Source organism: Salvia hispanica, unplaced genomic scaffold, assembly GCF_023119035.1.
Source record: "Salvia hispanica cultivar TCC Black 2014 unplaced genomic scaffold, UniMelb_Shisp_WGS_1.0 HiC_scaffold_139, whole genome shotgun sequence".
NCBI lineage: Eukaryota > Viridiplantae > Streptophyta > Magnoliopsida > Lamiales > Lamiaceae > Salvia > Salvia hispanica.
In genome coordinates this window covers 1-16,472 of record NW_025951682.1, presented here as the reverse complement: position 1 = coordinate 16,472, position 16,472 = coordinate 1, and the positions used below count along the sequence as shown (strand labels likewise).

The 16,472-nt window shown below is 38.5% G+C and overlaps 3 protein-coding genes across 3 annotated transcripts; 2 read left to right on the top strand and 1 right to left on the bottom strand.

Moving 5' to 3' along the window:
* Positions 1–5,957: 5,957 nt before the first annotated feature.
* On the bottom strand, positions 5,958–6,625 carry LOC125198358 (ethylene-responsive transcription factor 11-like). The gene has a single exon (XM_048096716.1). It carries the CDS (start codon positions 6,570–6,572, stop codon positions 6,138–6,140), a length of 435 nt encoding a protein of 144 aa, XP_047952673.1. The 5' UTR covers positions 6,573–6,625; the 3' UTR covers positions 5,958–6,137.
* Positions 6,626–11,376: 4,751 nt separating this feature from the next.
* LOC125198360 (MACPF domain-containing protein NSL1-like) lies at positions 11,377–14,706 on the top strand. Its single transcript, XM_048096717.1, has 7 exons — positions 11,377–11,704; positions 12,526–12,764; positions 12,906–13,110; positions 13,221–13,304; positions 13,388–13,571; positions 13,672–13,838; positions 13,912–14,706. Exons 1-7 carry the CDS (start codon positions 11,426–11,428, stop codon positions 14,602–14,604), a joined length of 1,851 nt encoding a protein of 616 aa, XP_047952674.1. The 5' UTR covers positions 11,377–11,425; the 3' UTR covers positions 14,605–14,706.
* Positions 14,707–14,911: 205 nt separating this feature from the next.
* Positions 14,912–16,400, top strand: LOC125198361 (uncharacterized protein At4g28440-like). Its single transcript, XM_048096718.1, has 2 exons — positions 14,912–15,252; positions 16,038–16,400. Exons 1-2 carry the CDS (start codon positions 14,991–14,993, stop codon positions 16,229–16,231), a joined length of 456 nt encoding a protein of 151 aa, XP_047952675.1. The 5' UTR covers positions 14,912–14,990; the 3' UTR covers positions 16,232–16,400.
* Positions 16,401–16,472: the final 72 nt, after the last annotated feature.

Genomic DNA, 16,472 nt, shown 5'->3' with positions numbered 1-16,472 from the left:
TTAAAAAAAAAAATTTTTAAAAAAGGGGGAAAAGGCGTGAGCAAAATCGTGTATCTAATCAGCGTGAGCAAATGGTTATACTTATACCGTGGCAAAAACTCTTCTTGGATTAAAATTACCCCCAACAAAAAACCTTCATTTGGGAAAAGGCCCCCCCTTCCTCAAAAATAAACTTAATAAAACTTATTTCTCTTTCCCAATTTGAAGTGTTTTGGGGTAAGTTTCTCCCCTTAGTTTGATTATTGTTGGTGTATTTTGTTGGGTTAAGATTTAGGGTTCATGGTTTAAAATTTTTTTGTTGAATTTGTTGAATTAGTCAATCGTTGTTTTTTTGTTAAATTTTTTTAGTTGTTAGTCTCCCCTAGTTTGACATAAAAACTTGATTCTCCCCCCTAGGCTTTCCCAACATCATGATGAGTGGTAGGTGGTTCAAATTGAAAAGTAGTAGTAGCGGGGGTATATTAAAAACGGTTATTTGGGCGTGGATTTTACAAACATATACTCCAACAAATTCTCAACCCTTTGGTGTATATAAATTAACCCCCATAAAACCCAGGATCCTATGTTAAATCAATCGTATGGTCCAAATCTTCCCTTTTTTAAAAAATTTGAGGATGAAAAGGTATCATTTATTCAATATGATGAATGTTTTTCCCGGGGGGATCTAAGCCCCCAAAAAGAATAATTTTCCCCCCCAATATAAACCCCAAAACAAAAAACCCTCAAAATAAATGATAAAACATTATATTCAAAATTTCAAAAAAGTTAATATCAAAATTAAAAAAATTCAAATAAATTACCTAATTCTATAACCAATAATTCAATGCTAAATATAATAAGTAAATCAATGGCCTAAATTCAATGTTTTCTTGTAAAACAATGTCACAAACCAGAACCCCAAATTTTACCCAACTAACATTCAATGAAATCGAAATCAATGGTAAAAAATTCCAACACTACTTAAAATAGGAATGGGGCATCAAAATTCGATTCCTTGTTCCCGACTAGAGCGTTGGGAGTGAAGGGCGTGGGAGTTAAAAAAGAAGGAGGGGTGAGATGTTAGAATAAGTTGGGTTAGATGGAATTTGAATCCAAAATAAGCGCGTTTCCCTTTCGTGTATAAAGTACGCTTTGCTCCCTGTGTATTAAAATTCACGCATTTTTTCTCACCCTCTTTCCCCTTTTTTGGAAACCTTTTTTTTTGGTACAAACCGGATAGCAGCTCCCAGGAGGTTGTTTCTTGGAATTTGGCCCCAATCTTGCAGGGCCAGACCCCCTTTTCCCAACTGCCCCTTACAGGGTGTTTTAAATCATTGAGTCAAATTTTGTATTAATGACGAAAAGTACCTCACACTAACAGCAAATTCATTTTAGTAGTTGTCATTAAAATATGGCATGTGATGGATAACTATATCTGTTTAGTAATACTAATGGAGTATATAAATTGATTTGTTAATAATGAATAGTGCATGAGGCAATGGGTTAGGTTGTCGTCCATGTTGTGGATGCCTGGACCTGGCCCTTGGGGTGGGCTTGATAATATTTTTGGAATATAGAAATTGTGACTTAACATAAAATTGAAGGGAAGATGATTAGATGAGTTGAGTACGAAATAGGGCATAGGTGGTTACAACTTTGGATAATCAAAAGGGTAGAAATTTATATAAATATAGATAGAACATATGTATATGAAGGTAAAAAAAAGAATGTGGACCTTGGGGATGATTAAGGGAAAAAAATGAGTATTGTCAGAAAGGCTGAAGAACGACATGTGGGCAGCATAATTTGTGTAATAAAACACGCAAGCACCCAACAGAAAAGTCGTCTCTCACATTTATTCGTGGGTAGTTCCTCCGCCCTTTAAAATTATTTTTGGGAACGGTTTTTAAAAAGTAAATAAAATTGGTTTAAAAGAAATTTGGGGGACCACCTTTTATTTTTTATAATAAAAGCGGTAAATTTAGTAATAGGGGATACATCATTTATTAAAAGAAAGGTTTTTTTTAATACGAAAGGGAAAAAATCGTTTTTAAGGGGGAGGGAAAAATAAAAATCATTTTAAACCCCGGGGATAAAGGAGAATTTTTATTGCTTCCCACCACTTTAATTGCCTCCTTTTTAATCCGTTAGCAAATTTCACCTAAATAGTTGATAGGTTTGTACTCAACAGTATTGAAATTATTGTTTTTTATTACCAATTTTTTAAGAAACGACATGGCGATTTTTGGGTGGTGCCGGAAATGTTGAAAATTGAAAAACATATAAGGGGCCGTGGCAGATTCGGGATAGAGGAATCTTTGGGGGCACCACAGCGCAGCAATTTTTTTGGGGCCAGTAGAGGCGTCACGGCGGCTTATATACGTAAATTAACATTTTCTTTTTTTTATTTTTCCACGGCTGCCTCCACTCATGGCGCATTTTAGCATCCTTTGTCAATCATTGCGCTTACCTCACTAATCATAAATTATAGTCAGGATAGGAGCATCTCCATTACTAAATAGGCAATCAATAGGCTAGTCACTCTCTCTCCGCCACGTCGAACACTAAAAATTCACCTGTTACACTGATTTAGCGCAAGCAAAAAAATAATTCAAAATATCTATATTTACGAATTAAAATCACGATTAAAATACCGAATTAAATTTACAAGACATATACAGGAAAATTCATTAATTTTATTTAAATAAAAAAGTACATTAACTAAAAATAAAAAAAAGTATATAATAAAAAAATTCACACACGAGCCACCGCCCCACTCTCCTCCTCACTAGTTTATTAAAAAAATACATTAAAAATGTTAGTATGCCTTAATCCGTTATAGGTCAAGGGGGCGACGCCCCTTGCCATGGGGTCCGGGGCGGAGAGGCCCACCGACGGTATGACATGTTTCTTTAGGTCTTAATTTTGTATTGGGCTAGTTGTTTTGTCCATCGCTAGATGTCTGCTCTTGTATCGAAATTTAGAGATAAGAAAATCGCATTTATATAGTTTTTCAAAATTAAAAAAAGAATTAATAAAAAAGAAATTAAAAATAGCACGGCCGATCGTCGATTCAACCATCTAATGCCGGCTGCGCTGCGCGATCGCAGCCACGCGAAATTTTGGCCGATTTCCCTGGCAGCCTCAATGGTTCGTAGCCGACGTGCCGTCGACGTCGCTTAGCCGTGCAAAGCTCGACCATTGGAGATGCTCTAATGAAATTGAAATCTTCAATTACATGACTTAACATCTCCAATGCCGGCACCAACCATGGCTAGCCGATTCATGTGGCTAGCGGTCGCTAGCCGAACCATGGAGCGCAGCCGCATTTCGGCGAAAATCGGCCAAGGCTAGCTTGATGCCGCCGCCATTGTGGCGGCCCGATCGGCGCCGACGATTTTTAATTTTTTTAAAACCATATAAACGCGATTTTAGTTTCATTTTCATTTGCACCGCTTGTTTTAACGACTTTTTCTCTCTCTAACTTTCACATACAAGAGCATCATCGAGCATGAGTAACGCGGGTGGTAGCAGTGGTGGTAGTGGTGGGATGCGAGGAGTACTGAACGGAGGATGAACGAGGCTATGAATGCTACATGAACGCGAGATGGAGCGGATACATGCGTAGGTGGAACAGAAGCGATATCTCGCCTCCACGGTTATCCACCGCCGAGCGTGATTGATAGGGATCACATAGCCTGCACATCGCGATTTGTATGAGACTACTTTTCGTAGAACCGCGGTTTCCCGCAAACATGTTCGCGGCGTTTTAGAATGCATGGAGTTGTTTATGCGTACGTTGACGCTTTGGAGCGTCGATATCGTGTTTCCGCTCAGGCACGAGTGCGGTTGCACCCGGCCACACCCTCTATTCAAAAGTGCACGGCGGCAATCGAGCGCTTGGCATACGGAGCGCGCGTACATGTGAGATGAGTACCTCCACATCGGTGAGTGCAGCCCGGAATGTCGAAGTATTTCGTGAGGGCGTGATGAACATTTTCGTGAGCAGACTTCAAGCCCTACTCCCGAAGATTGTCGAATTTGATCGCAGATGCACGGGGAGAAGCATGGGTTCCCGGGATGTTAGGCAACATAAAATGTATGCATTGGGAGTGAAAGAATCGGTTCGACTGGGCCGGGAAGTGGGCCTACACGACGACTACAGCCAAAGAATCCCACGACGTATCCTCGGCGTTCGTAGCCACCACGGCCGTGGGATCGTGCATGCGTATTTTGGGGTACCGTCGAACAACGACCAACGTCTCCGAACTTGTCGCCCCTCTTCAACGAGAAATGTCGTGGCGCGGTCCAAATTGCCTCAATTGTGGCCAACGGGCAACCGCATGATACTGGCTACTACTGGGCGGACGGGATATACCCTCAGGTGGCATGTCTTTGTGAAGACGATCAGGCACGCAAGTGATGAAAGGAAGGCCTACTTTGCGGAACGGCAGGAGTCAACGCGCAAGGACGTGGAACGCGCATTTGGTGTGCTCCAGCCTCGATGGGCGGCAATAAGTGGTCCAACGCGTGTAAGCCAGGGATGTCACATGCTTTTCCCAAATAATGTACGCCCTCGCATTATCCTGCACAACATGATCTTGGATTTTTTCTTTATTATGTAATTTTTTTTTATCTATGTACCTTTTTTAATGCAATTAATGAATTTTCTCGTATATGTCTCGGAAATTTAATTCCGTAATTTAATCGTAATTTTAATTCCGTAAATGTAGTTTTTTTTGAATTATTTTTATTGCGGCTGGCCTATGGCTGGCCTAAATCTGATGTGGCAGGTGAATTTTTAATGCTGCTGACATGCCAGGGAGAGAGAATGAATGGCCTATTTGCATTGGAGATGCTCTTACAATTTTGTTGCGCCATTGTAACAGTAGCTTTTGCATTAGATGGATATAAATTGTGATTTACTACATTATCGTGCATTATATGAAATTTTTGTTATGCTCAACAGCTTAAATACATTATGGTCAAATATTAGTGACTAGAATACTTTATAGTTATATAGTAGAAAGCCCATCATAAAAGGCCCACTGCCATATACATGGGTTGGTAGTGAGAGCATACAATTTATTCATTCTAGACCACTTTGTTTTGCAGTACTAAATATAAGTACATTTAAATGAAATCTTGTGTATGCATTTGGTCATCCAAATATGTCTACTACTACCATGGTACTTATTACTCGAGTATGCGCGTGATTTGGAGATACTACCATTTATTATGAGGCGTATATAATCTTTTATATTAATTGCTAAACTTATAGTCTGTCAAGTGAGAAGACCATGTATTATTTTTTGCCCTTATTTTCAGTCATGAAATTAATGGATGATGGTTTAATTATTTAAGACATTGAAGCACATTTGATTGTGAACATGTACTTCGAGTCCAGTCTAAACACAACAAATTAGAGAAGACGTATTAATAAATAACTCAACCTTCGTTCGGATCAATAACATTAAACATTTAATATATTTTCCCGATATGAACCAATAGAAATGATCCGCTAAATTCATGATTAACGTGATTAATAATTAAAGAGGTATATACCATATAATCATTTACTTATATACGGCATAAATGCCGTATTTTCGTAGTAGTTTCGTTCGAGGTTTGACTGTTTCCGTAAGCTGTCATTGTCATGAATCATCAAACACATACACTATTTTTAATTTTGCAAGTAATTAAGTACGTATGCATTTTTCATTTTATCTCTTAAAAAAAGAAAAATATCATGAAATGTATTTGTACGTTAAACAAAAGATACAAGTAGTATGAAAATAAACGTGGCAAAAGTCGGAAGCCACAGCAATTAGTGTCCGTCCGTACTGACACCACACGTGCCTAACCGTAGCGCCGAATTAGCCCCCTTTCCCGGCCGGAGCTATTTTCCGTCTCTTTCTTTTTTATATGTATAGCGAAAACGTGCAATAAAAGGAAAAACAAATTAAAGAAGCGGTTGATTTTGCTGAAATAGCATTCCATTGATAAGAAAACAACAAATCCCAAATCCCAAATCCCAAATCCCGGCAGAAAATGGGACATATTCTAACTATTGACATCCGACGGTCTTCGATCTCTCATCTACAATTAACCATCTAAATATTTTAGTTTTTTTATTACTCGGATACAAATTCCTCCAACTAAGTATATTCGGGAGGAGGGAGGTTGAGATCGAGAGCGATGCCTCTTCCCGGCATGTCCACCACGGCCGAACACGACTCTGAATCGCTCCCTAGAAAATCCAGCGTGGGGCGCCGCATTTGGTTAATCACTTGGATAATTTCCTGCCGCGACTCGGGCCGGAGATTGAGCATCGCCGGCCGGCCGAGGGTGAGGTGCACAAGGTTGGAATCGGTGGGAGGAGGGAAGTTGGTCTTGGCCTTGTGGCCGCGGAATCGGCGGGCGGCGGCGTCGTAGGCGCGGGCGGCCTCCTCGGCCGTGTCGAAAGTGCCCAGCCAGACGCGGCTCTTCTTCGCGGGATCCCTGATCTCGGCGGCGAAGCGGCCCCAGGGGCGCTTCCTCACGCCGCGGAAGTGCGAGTCGGTGGTGTCGCGGAGCCGGCCAGCCGCCGCCATCAAAGTGGGTTGCTTCAGTTGTTTGGGGGAGAGAATGAGTGGAAATGGGACTACTCAATATATATATATAGAGAGAGAGAGGGGTTAATTGGGGGAGATGGGTTACGTGGCAACCAGGATTCGTTGGCGGCATTGCTGATTAGATACGTGGGAAGTGTAAACGAGTGAGTGTGTTATACAATCTGCTATGAATGGCATGTGTTTCTCGTTACTACTACTCACTTCGTTCTATAGCGGTGAAGACATTTCTTTTCGGCACACAGATTAAGAAAAAGTTATGTGTAAATGAAAAGAAATATGTTGACTTTTATCAAAAAAAAAAAATAACTCTGCTATTATGGAATGTACCAAAATAGCAAAATGATTTTACTACTATGAAACGGAGGTAGTAGTATGTAGTACTATCTCTTTAATGTTAGTCCATAAAATTAGTACTATATGACATGAACCCAACATAACATTAATTAAATCTTCCATTCTTTGCTAGCCACCGCATATTTTCACTATACATTTTACTCCTATATGAATTTTTAGTTTCAACACTCAAGCACATGACAAAGCTCGAATATTAAATTATGGTAGTTTAAGTTTTATTTGTAGCTATAGATTACAAAAGTTTGCCTTTGTAAGCTATAGATTACACATATATAATTATCAACTTATTAATTGGAGGGAATCATCTTATCGGCCAATGATGTATCCATCATATTACTACAATAGAAGATGAGATGAGCGACGTCAATAATTTCGGTATTCACAAGAGAAGGACGCGACGATGCAACAGATAAGAAAGGTGTGGGATGAGAAAGAAGAAGTGCTAAAAGTAAAACTATACAATAATTTACAAGTGTTATCTTTGAGTCATTAAAAAACTTGGTTACTACGACTCCTCTCAATCTTTGCATTCTATGCCATAAATTATTTATTGCACCCCATACTCAGAATTCAAGATGCACTCTGTTATCAGCTATTTCGTTGCGGATTGAAAAATTATATGACTAATTCTACAATCTCACAACTACCTATAACTTTCTGATTTGTTTCCATGACAATATTAAAATTCAGATAAATTTTCATTTTTATTAGCTTTAGCAATTGAATCTATAACATATGAGAAATTTATATAACGAATATGACCATAATTTGTGTGTTTTATAATCAACTTCATAACATATGAGAAATTTATCCAACGAATATATCTACTTTTAACAAACTATATTTTGGGTAGTATTTGTCGACCAATTAAATGTCCGATATGAAATGGTTTACTCACGTCAACGAAATTTCCACGTAACAGCCGCACTACGACATGAACTTTTTTCTTCATTTCATCTTTTAAAAAGCAGATTCATTAATTTATATATGTGCCAAATATGTTTCACAAACTCGTAACATGTATGAAAAAAGAAGAAAAAACAGTGCATGAATTTCCACAATGGCTGCGCTGCGTTGAAACTATTAGATCATTTACTACAGCGTACGTGGTCGGCGCAGGCGCGGCTGCGGAGAGCCCGCCGCGGTTAAAGACGGGGAATATTAACCCCCTACTTATTTGGTCGGCGGCATTAAATTAATCAATTCATTTATTATTACGATTCATTTTGTTACTGAAGTGAAATCAATTTCCCCAACATTCATATCATAGGTTACAAACTAGAAGCAGTCATATAATTTCCTCGGTGTAAATCGCATCAAACCTTAGTACTGTTTTTGAAATTATTCGAATCCACCTCTACTTCTTCAAATATGCATTGCACACACCAAAATCATTCAAATTCCATTATTCTCAATCAATTCTATTTATTTTAAATCCCATAATATCTCGCCGTGAACAATTCAAATAATAACTCGTAGCAAATGGCTACCCCAACCACTCTTAGTTAGTCCTTACGATCCAAACAATTAATCCACACTCTTTACTAGTTCGAGTATGAATGTATGATTAGTAGATGGAGGATGAATGAATTATAATATAGTACTCCTAGTTAGAATAACTCTTGTTACATGATTAATGAGGTCGTGTGATCACACTCATGAGATCTTAATTATTTCATATTCACGATCATAGCTTCACAAGAAGGTGTGTAAAATCAACCCAGCTGCGACGTTCTCATAATCTCATTCAATGTTCGCTGATCAAGTCGTATTGTTTGTCATAAATTTGTAGATGTAATTGGGATTAGGTTCCGAGTTCACATATTCATGTCTAAGTTGGGTGTGATGCATACACATGAACACAACTACTAGCATTTACCGATAGTACGATGTTTGAAAAATTACAAATATATAAGAGCGAATTCTATTATTGAAGTTTATCTCCGGTTAGTGAAGTGTTTCCCTTGGACATGACCCTCCCTCCTAGCATTAATTGGGCACCAAACTAAGTAAAATAACAAGTCTGCCTTTAGCTAGCTAGGCATTTTCCTTAAAGAATACTACTCCTAGCAAGTTGCAAGGATACCATAATTTGCAGTTCAAAATCCACATAATACACGGTTGGAAAAAGCACACGGATTTAGATTCGGACATTAAAAGTAAACCAGTAATGAAGAGGATGTTTCCTCCTCAAAGAATTATCATTACAATATCAATTGTGGAATATTATCTGTAATAAAAATCATTTTATTTTTATGAATAAAAGTAGTTAGATGGAGTATAATATTATTGGATTTTCGTACACATCGTAGATTGCCAGGTGTCATAGGAAGACAAAGTCGTCAGCCGCCGTATCAACTAACGCTAATTCACATTGACAAAACCCAAAAGAGTTTCACGAGTCAGAGAATAAATAGTCTAAGTCAACACCCCCTAACCCCCACGCTACTTCCGTCCTAAGACAGAGCAATTTGCCCAAAAATCGGCTATAAATCCAATTGATTACATTAAGAGAATACATTTATTAATCATATCCTTCTCCGTGTCAACTGTTCACTATTTATTTTTTATTACTCAAACATGAAATTAGAAGGAAAAAAAGTTAAATATTAGTACTACAAAAGAGTGCCAATTAACAATCTGTTTTTGACTGGCCAAGGTGATCGACTAACTATAATAAAATAAAAGCAGTGCAATATATCATTTTATAGTTAAAGAGTAACACTTCATGAAAAAATTATTAGACTCGTTTCAAGTCTATATATTCCTGAAGTATGCATCAAGTTAATACCTCAAAATAATAGGTCTATATTATGCTAGCAAAATAACATTTGGAGCTAATTATATAGTTTAAATGAATGGATAATAGTAATCAAAAGAGCTCCTTACCTTAGTTATGTCTGATAACTATTAACATGGTGTTCAGATTGGAAAATTAACTAAGATTGAGTCTCACGGATGTTATTTGGTTGTATAGATATGATCTACTACTTAATATCGAGACAACCACATATCATTAATCATAGAGGTATGAGTGTTGCTCTCTCATTCAGAAAGTTTAGTCGTAGACAATTTTAAGACAAGTTAATTTTAAATATCCTATAAAGTATATTATAATGCGCATCCCATCTATAACAACTCAAAACTGATACACATGTGAAACCTAAAAGTAGTCCAATATTCCTAACTCATTCATAGTGATATCATATCCATACACCTACACCTACATTGTAAGAGGAGAGTTACATACTCTTATGTCACAATGGCTAGTTTATATACCTAATCTTGTGAATAACATAGCATATAGTCCTTAAAATGAAATTTATGAAGTGGGAAGAAGATTGTTTACTAAGCCGGAATATATAGACAATAATGATGGCTGACACTAACAATAAATGACAGGCATATCAAATAAAATTGTGTGCATAGATATTATGTATTCCGAGATAGAATTAATATAAATTAAAATAAAGTCATCTTGAATCCATCTAACAAAATATCAAAATCTTGTTACCGTAAGAAGGGGGGTCTAATATAATCCATTTAATAAATCTAATTCGGACATTCCGAGTAAATTATAATCTCATCACACTTAGGCCTGGGGAATTATACCGAAATACCAGAATACCGGACTTACCGTATCGAAAAAATACCGAAAATACCGTTTTTTTCGGTATACCGTAGTTTTCGGTACGGTATGATACCGTACCGATAGAGATCGGTACGGTAACGGTATTAGATTTCCCATACCGCGGTATACCGAAGATTCGGTATATACCGATGCTTCGGTATACCGTGGTATACCGATTGATATATATAATATATAAATATATATTTATATATGTTATATTTAAACTAAATTTTAAAAAATAAGAATTTTTATTATAAAAAATAAAAGAATCAAAATTGGGAACCCTATTTTTTGAAGTAGTTGAAAACTAGATTTTTTTTTAATATTTTGGATATAATAGATTTTTTCACGGTATAATGGTATAACGGTATGCCGTACCGCAAAACACGGTATAATGGTATATCGGAATGCCATATCGTAGTTCGGTATATCACGCAAAAGTACGGTATACCGAAATGCGGTACGGTATACCGATAACACGGTATGGTAACGGTATGGAAAACTGTCATACCGAATTTCCGATATACCAAACTCCGGTATACCGAAACTTACGGTACGGTATCGGTATGGTTTTTGTCATACCGTAACTTTCAATACGGTATATAGTATGGCACTCCCGGTACGATATACCGTACCGAACCACCCCTAATTACACCAACACAAAATAAAAAGACAAAACATAAAGTGACAGAACTACCCTCGTTTTATTAAAAGCAGACCGAGGGTATATAAGTGATTTACATGGTCCACCGATGATTGATTAAACAACCGTATAAAAGAGTCAACGAAACAATTGATTTCACCTCTCAGCTCCATTCCAACTTTGAATTCCAAACACAGCAGCTCCATGGCGTACAATCCGACCAGCAATGTTCGGATGGACGCGCAGGCGGCGGCGGAGAAGGCCGTTTCCGTAATCGGATTCGGATACGACCTGACGTCGGATCTCCGCCTCTCCGCCTGCAAGCACGGCCCCTCCGGGTCGGGTCTCATTGAACTGGACCGGACCCGCACCAAGGACTTAGTCGTTCCCGGAAACGTCGTCGTTTCCGCCGCCCCTTCTTCCATCAAGTGTGATAAAGGCGAGCGCACAAGGTTTAGCTCCGACGCCCTCACCTTCAATCAGGTACCTCAATTCATTAATTTCATCTTTTCTTGGAAAATTCAATTATTAGATTTTGATGAATTATGATTTATGACTAAGTCAATTTTCTCGTAAATCCCGTTGATTTAATGTAATTAGTGATAAATAGTGAATTTTAAAAGCATAAACGGAATGTAGGGTAGCAAAAGTGTTTATTACTGATAATTAGTTTTGTGTCTATGCTTTCTGTCATACTATTATTAACAAAGTAAAGACAAATAAATATTGCCTTGTCATTTTCAGCTACAATTCTGAGCTACATTAAGAGCTAGTTGTTCAAATATGGCGGCTTATAACTTAAATTCAGATTTAAAATTTATCCATTTTAATAAAAAATTATCTTTTTTCTTACATCTATGGTCTAGAATTTGGTTCCTAATTCAAAAAGAGCTGTCTTGCATCTTCTAATCTTGAAGTCAACCGTTGAGCTAACCCTCATTGAATTTGAGTGGTTGAACAAAACTGATGGAATAAATTTCCTTTTTTTTAAATGATAATTTTGTTTATTTTGCACTGCTATCATAAATGGCATTATGATATGCTGTATAATGTTGACTTGTAGTTGTCATTCATGAATATGGCTTCTACATATTTTTTTAAAACAGAGAATGATTCAGCCGATTTATCCAGCTGATTTTTTGTGATTTTAGTCATGAAAATAGTAATTATGTTTGGATCCATCATCCATGCATGGGAGGAAAATTTTTGGATTATCATCTCTAGGTGTAATGTGAATATGTGATGATCTTTACGACATCGTCAAAACTCTTACACGGCCATTTCATTGGCTTGGAAATGTACAGATGTCAGCTCATTTTAACCAGGAGTTGTCTCTGTCGGGTAAAATACCATCTGGTCTGTTCAACACAATGTTCGGCTTCAAAGGCTGCTGGCAGAACGATGCGTCCACAACCAAAATTCTCGCGTTTGATGGTTGGTTCATCGGCTTGTACACAATTGAGTTGGAGAGATCTCAACTGAGTTTATGTGATAGCGTGAAAAAGGAAGTGCCGTCTACATGGGATCCTGTTGCTCTTGCTGAGTAAGCTCCGTTACTCAAACCTCATTTTTCCTATTACCAGAATCTGTTTATGTGATAGCGTGAAAAAGGAAGTGCAGTATTCTCAACGAATGCATCAGATATTCTTGATGGTAACTGATCAGTGACTTCCTGAATTTCCAGGTTTATAGATAAATACGGTACTCATGTTGTCGTTGGGGTTAAAATGGGAGGTAAAGATGTAATTCACATAAAGCAGCTTCAAAATTCAAATCTCCAGCCTGCTGAAGTGCAGAAATTGTTGAAGCAGTTAGCAGATGAACGATTCCGTGAAGACGGAGACAAAAACTCCGCAGCTAACTCAGATATATCATCAAGAAAGCCGAAGGTACTTGGACGATTAGAGTCCACACCATGCTAATGCACTCGAAAACCATCTCTATTTTCCTTAAATTTGATACTCGGATATTTAAACATGAAAGAATCCCCTGCTTGCAGGTCGAACAATCCATAGTTTGGGATCTTCAGTTACCATTTGCAAGTACAGTGAGACCGCCCGTTGTTTCCCACTCCAAAAATGAAGTAAGTTTATATATCAGATTACTTGATAAGTAATTCTTCTCCAATATTTCTTAGCAACTAAGTATATCGATTTCTGTATGTAGGATTTGTTGAGCATTCATGTTGGACGAGGGGGTTTAGATATCTCCCAAAGTCATAACCAGTGGCTTTCGACCGTTTCTCAATATCCCAATGTCATATCGATGTCTTTTGTGCCTATTGTTTCCCTGCTCAGCGGTGTCCGGGGCAGTGGTTTCTTAAGCCACGCAATCAATCTCTACCTCCGATGTGCGTATGCTCATATCAATTCATAAGTTGATAAAAAAAGTGGTTATTTAACTATTTTTGACAGTTTGTAATATTTTCATTTTTCCACATTTTTGTGCAGATAAACCACCTCAAGAGGAACTGGCCCAGTTTCTGGAATATCAGTTGCCAAGGCAGTGGGCACCGGCATACAACGATCTTCCTCTCGGACCTCGTCGCAAGAAAAAGTCGTCTCCAGCTCTTCAGTTCTCTCTTTTGGGTCCTAAGCTCTATGTCAATATTGTGAAGGTAAACATCACTCATACTGTTGTCCTAGTGTTTCGGACACGCATGATTTCCGTTAACGACAACAAATGTTCAGGTCGATACGGGTAGCCGGCCTGTCACGGGCATCCGGTTATACTTGGAAGGAAAGAGGAGTGATCACTTGGCAATTCATCTGCAGCATCTATCAACACTCCCTGACTCACTCCAGCTCTCGCCCGACCACAGTTACGAGCCAGACGATGAATCTCTGCACCGCGGTTACTTTGAGCCGGTCAAGTGGAGCATATTCTCACACATATGCACTGCTCCTGTCGAGTACCTCGGTGCACGGATTGACGACTCCGCCTCTATCGTGACGAGGGCGTGGTTCGAGGTCAAGGGGATCGGAATGAAGAAGGTGCTCTTCATGAGGCTTGGGTTCTCGATGGTGGCATCGGCAGTCATCCGTCGGTCCGAATGGGACGGGCCAACCGCGACGTCAAAGAAGTCGGGGTTGATCTCGATGCTGATGACCACACCGTTTAGTACTGCTCTGAATCAACCTCAGAAGCTCCCGCCAAAGGTGGATTTGAACTCGGCCGTGTACCCGGGAGGGCCGCCTTCGCCGGCCAGAGCTCCCAAGATGGCGCATTTTGTCGACACGAAGGAGATGGTGAGGGGGCCGGAAGATACGCCGGGGTATTGGGTGGTGACCGGAGCAAAGCTCTGCGTGGAGAATGGGATGATACGAATCAAAGTGAAGTACTCTCTGTTGACTATAGTTTCTGATGACTCTTTGTTGATATGAGGAAAGTGTAATTGTGTGGAGATTTTGTTTGTACATGATGTGTACATTTGCCTATTCATATACCAACCAAATATATTTTTTGCTGCACAAAGCTTAAAGGAATATGCTTAGTATTATCAAATAAAATAAAATATGAGGTAATATTCCAAATACAATTACAAAAAATTGTACACTAGTTTTGACAAATGTTGTTTATTTAGACAATGCACAGGCCCAATACAAATCATGCATAAAGGCCCATATAAAAGAGAGAATCAGTCAACGACGTCGTTCTCGAAGCCCCAAAATTTTCAATCGCGAATTTAGGGTTAGGGTTTTCCATATAACCCCAAAACCCCAAAAAAACATTTCATTTTCCCTTTTGTCTGTTTCTCGCGTCACCAATTATGGCAACCAAATCCGCATCATCGACAACGGCGCAGAAGAAGACGGAGTTGCGGAAGCCGGTATTCGTGAAAGTCGAGAGCTTGAAGCCGGGTACGAATGGGCACACGCTGACAGTGAAAGTAGTGACTGCCGAGACCGTTCTCAACAAGAAGCCACGCAATCCGACATTTCGCGGAGCTCAAAATCAGAACACGAAAATCGCCGAGTGTCTGGTTGGCGATGACACCGGAACGATCCTCTTCACCGCCCGCAACGACCAGGGTATGTCGTCACTGCCCACATTCAGCCGGAAACTTATCTGTATTGTTTTTGAAAAATAAATTTCATCGATTATTTTGAGTAAGTCAATAAGTTTTCTGCGGGATTGCTTTTATTTTATTTAGTCTGAAAATGTTAATGTGAAATTTTCATCTAGTTTTCAGTTTAAAATATCTGCAGTAAAAATAAATTGTCAAGTAGGAAAATTGTATTCTATAGTGTCATCGTTTAGTGTGATTTCATCTCATTTCAAATGTTTGTTCTGCAATTTTTTTGTTTTAAAATGGTGGCGACTTCAAGTTAAGCACCCTATATCCAAACTGTTATGCTCATTACTCAGCCTTCCTTCTTTGACGATGAATAAATGTTTCATTTCTTAAAATGCTTTCAGCATGTACCAGAAATTTGCAAAATTCTGTTAACAGCACTGTAAATACCTAAACCTTTTAACTTTAATTTTGGAAAACATGTTTTTTAGCTGTTGGAAGTTACAATGAATATTTGAGGCATTTTAGCTTTAGGTCTTGCTTGACCCAATCTTTGGCTTGTGTGGTGGCATTATCAAATACGTTCCAGAAGCATGTTAGTGTGCATATGATGTATTTTACCCTTTTGTAGTTTTCTTGATTAAATTGGATATACAATATGCAAACTTAGGTGCTTGTTGAGGCTGTTTTGAGTTGCATTTCACTCTTTAGATCAGTTGTTTCTTATTTTCTTTATGCGTGTTATGAATTTGAAGATAAATGTAGCTGTTTTTGTTGATGAAAACCTTACTTGACTTGCAGTTGAGATGATGAAGCCAGGTAGCACAGTGGTACTCCGAAATGCAAAAATCGACATGTTCAAGGGATCAATGAGGCTGGCTGTGGACAAGTGGGGCCGCATTGAGGTAGCTGAACCAGAAAAGTTTGTGGTCAAAGAGGACAACAACTTGTCGCTTGTGGAGTATGAGTTGGTTAATGTTGTTGAAGAGTCTTGAGCATGTTGGGGTTCAGTTTAGCTTATGGCTGATTTATCTGATTAGCTTGTCTTTTGTTTCTCCCATTAAGGTAATTATCTCGTAGGGACTGAGTTAGCTTGGTTTTAATTGTTGATGTGTAAAAAGATCAGCCTTGGTTTATATCACATCTCTATTAGATTTTTGTCTATTGATAGATTTTCTTACCCAGCTGCGTATGTAGTCCACATTGATAGCTGGATAGATGCTACTACAACTGAGC

Bases quoted from the DNA above. Each gene is read 5' to 3' on its own strand.
- LOC125198358 (XM_048096716.1), bottom strand. From the start codon at position 6,572: ATGGCGGCGGCTGGCCGGCTCCGCGACACCACCGACTCGCACTTCCGC.
- LOC125198360 (XM_048096717.1), top strand. From the start codon at position 11,426: ATGGCGTACAATCCGACCAGCAATGTTCGGATGGACGCGCAGGCGGCG. The intron at 12,765-12,905 runs GTAAGCTCCGTT...CTGAATTTCCAG, and splicing joins GATCCTGTTGCTCTTGCTGA to GTTTATAGATAAATACGGTA. The intron at 13,305-13,387 runs GTAAGTTTATAT...TTCTGTATGTAG, and splicing joins TTTCCCACTCCAAAAATGAA to GATTTGTTGAGCATTCATGT.
- LOC125198361 (XM_048096718.1), top strand. From the start codon at position 14,991: ATGGCAACCAAATCCGCATCATCGACAACGGCGCAGAAGAAGACGGAG. The intron at 15,253-16,037 runs GTATGTCGTCAC...CTTGACTTGCAG, and splicing joins CACCGCCCGCAACGACCAGG to TTGAGATGATGAAGCCAGGT.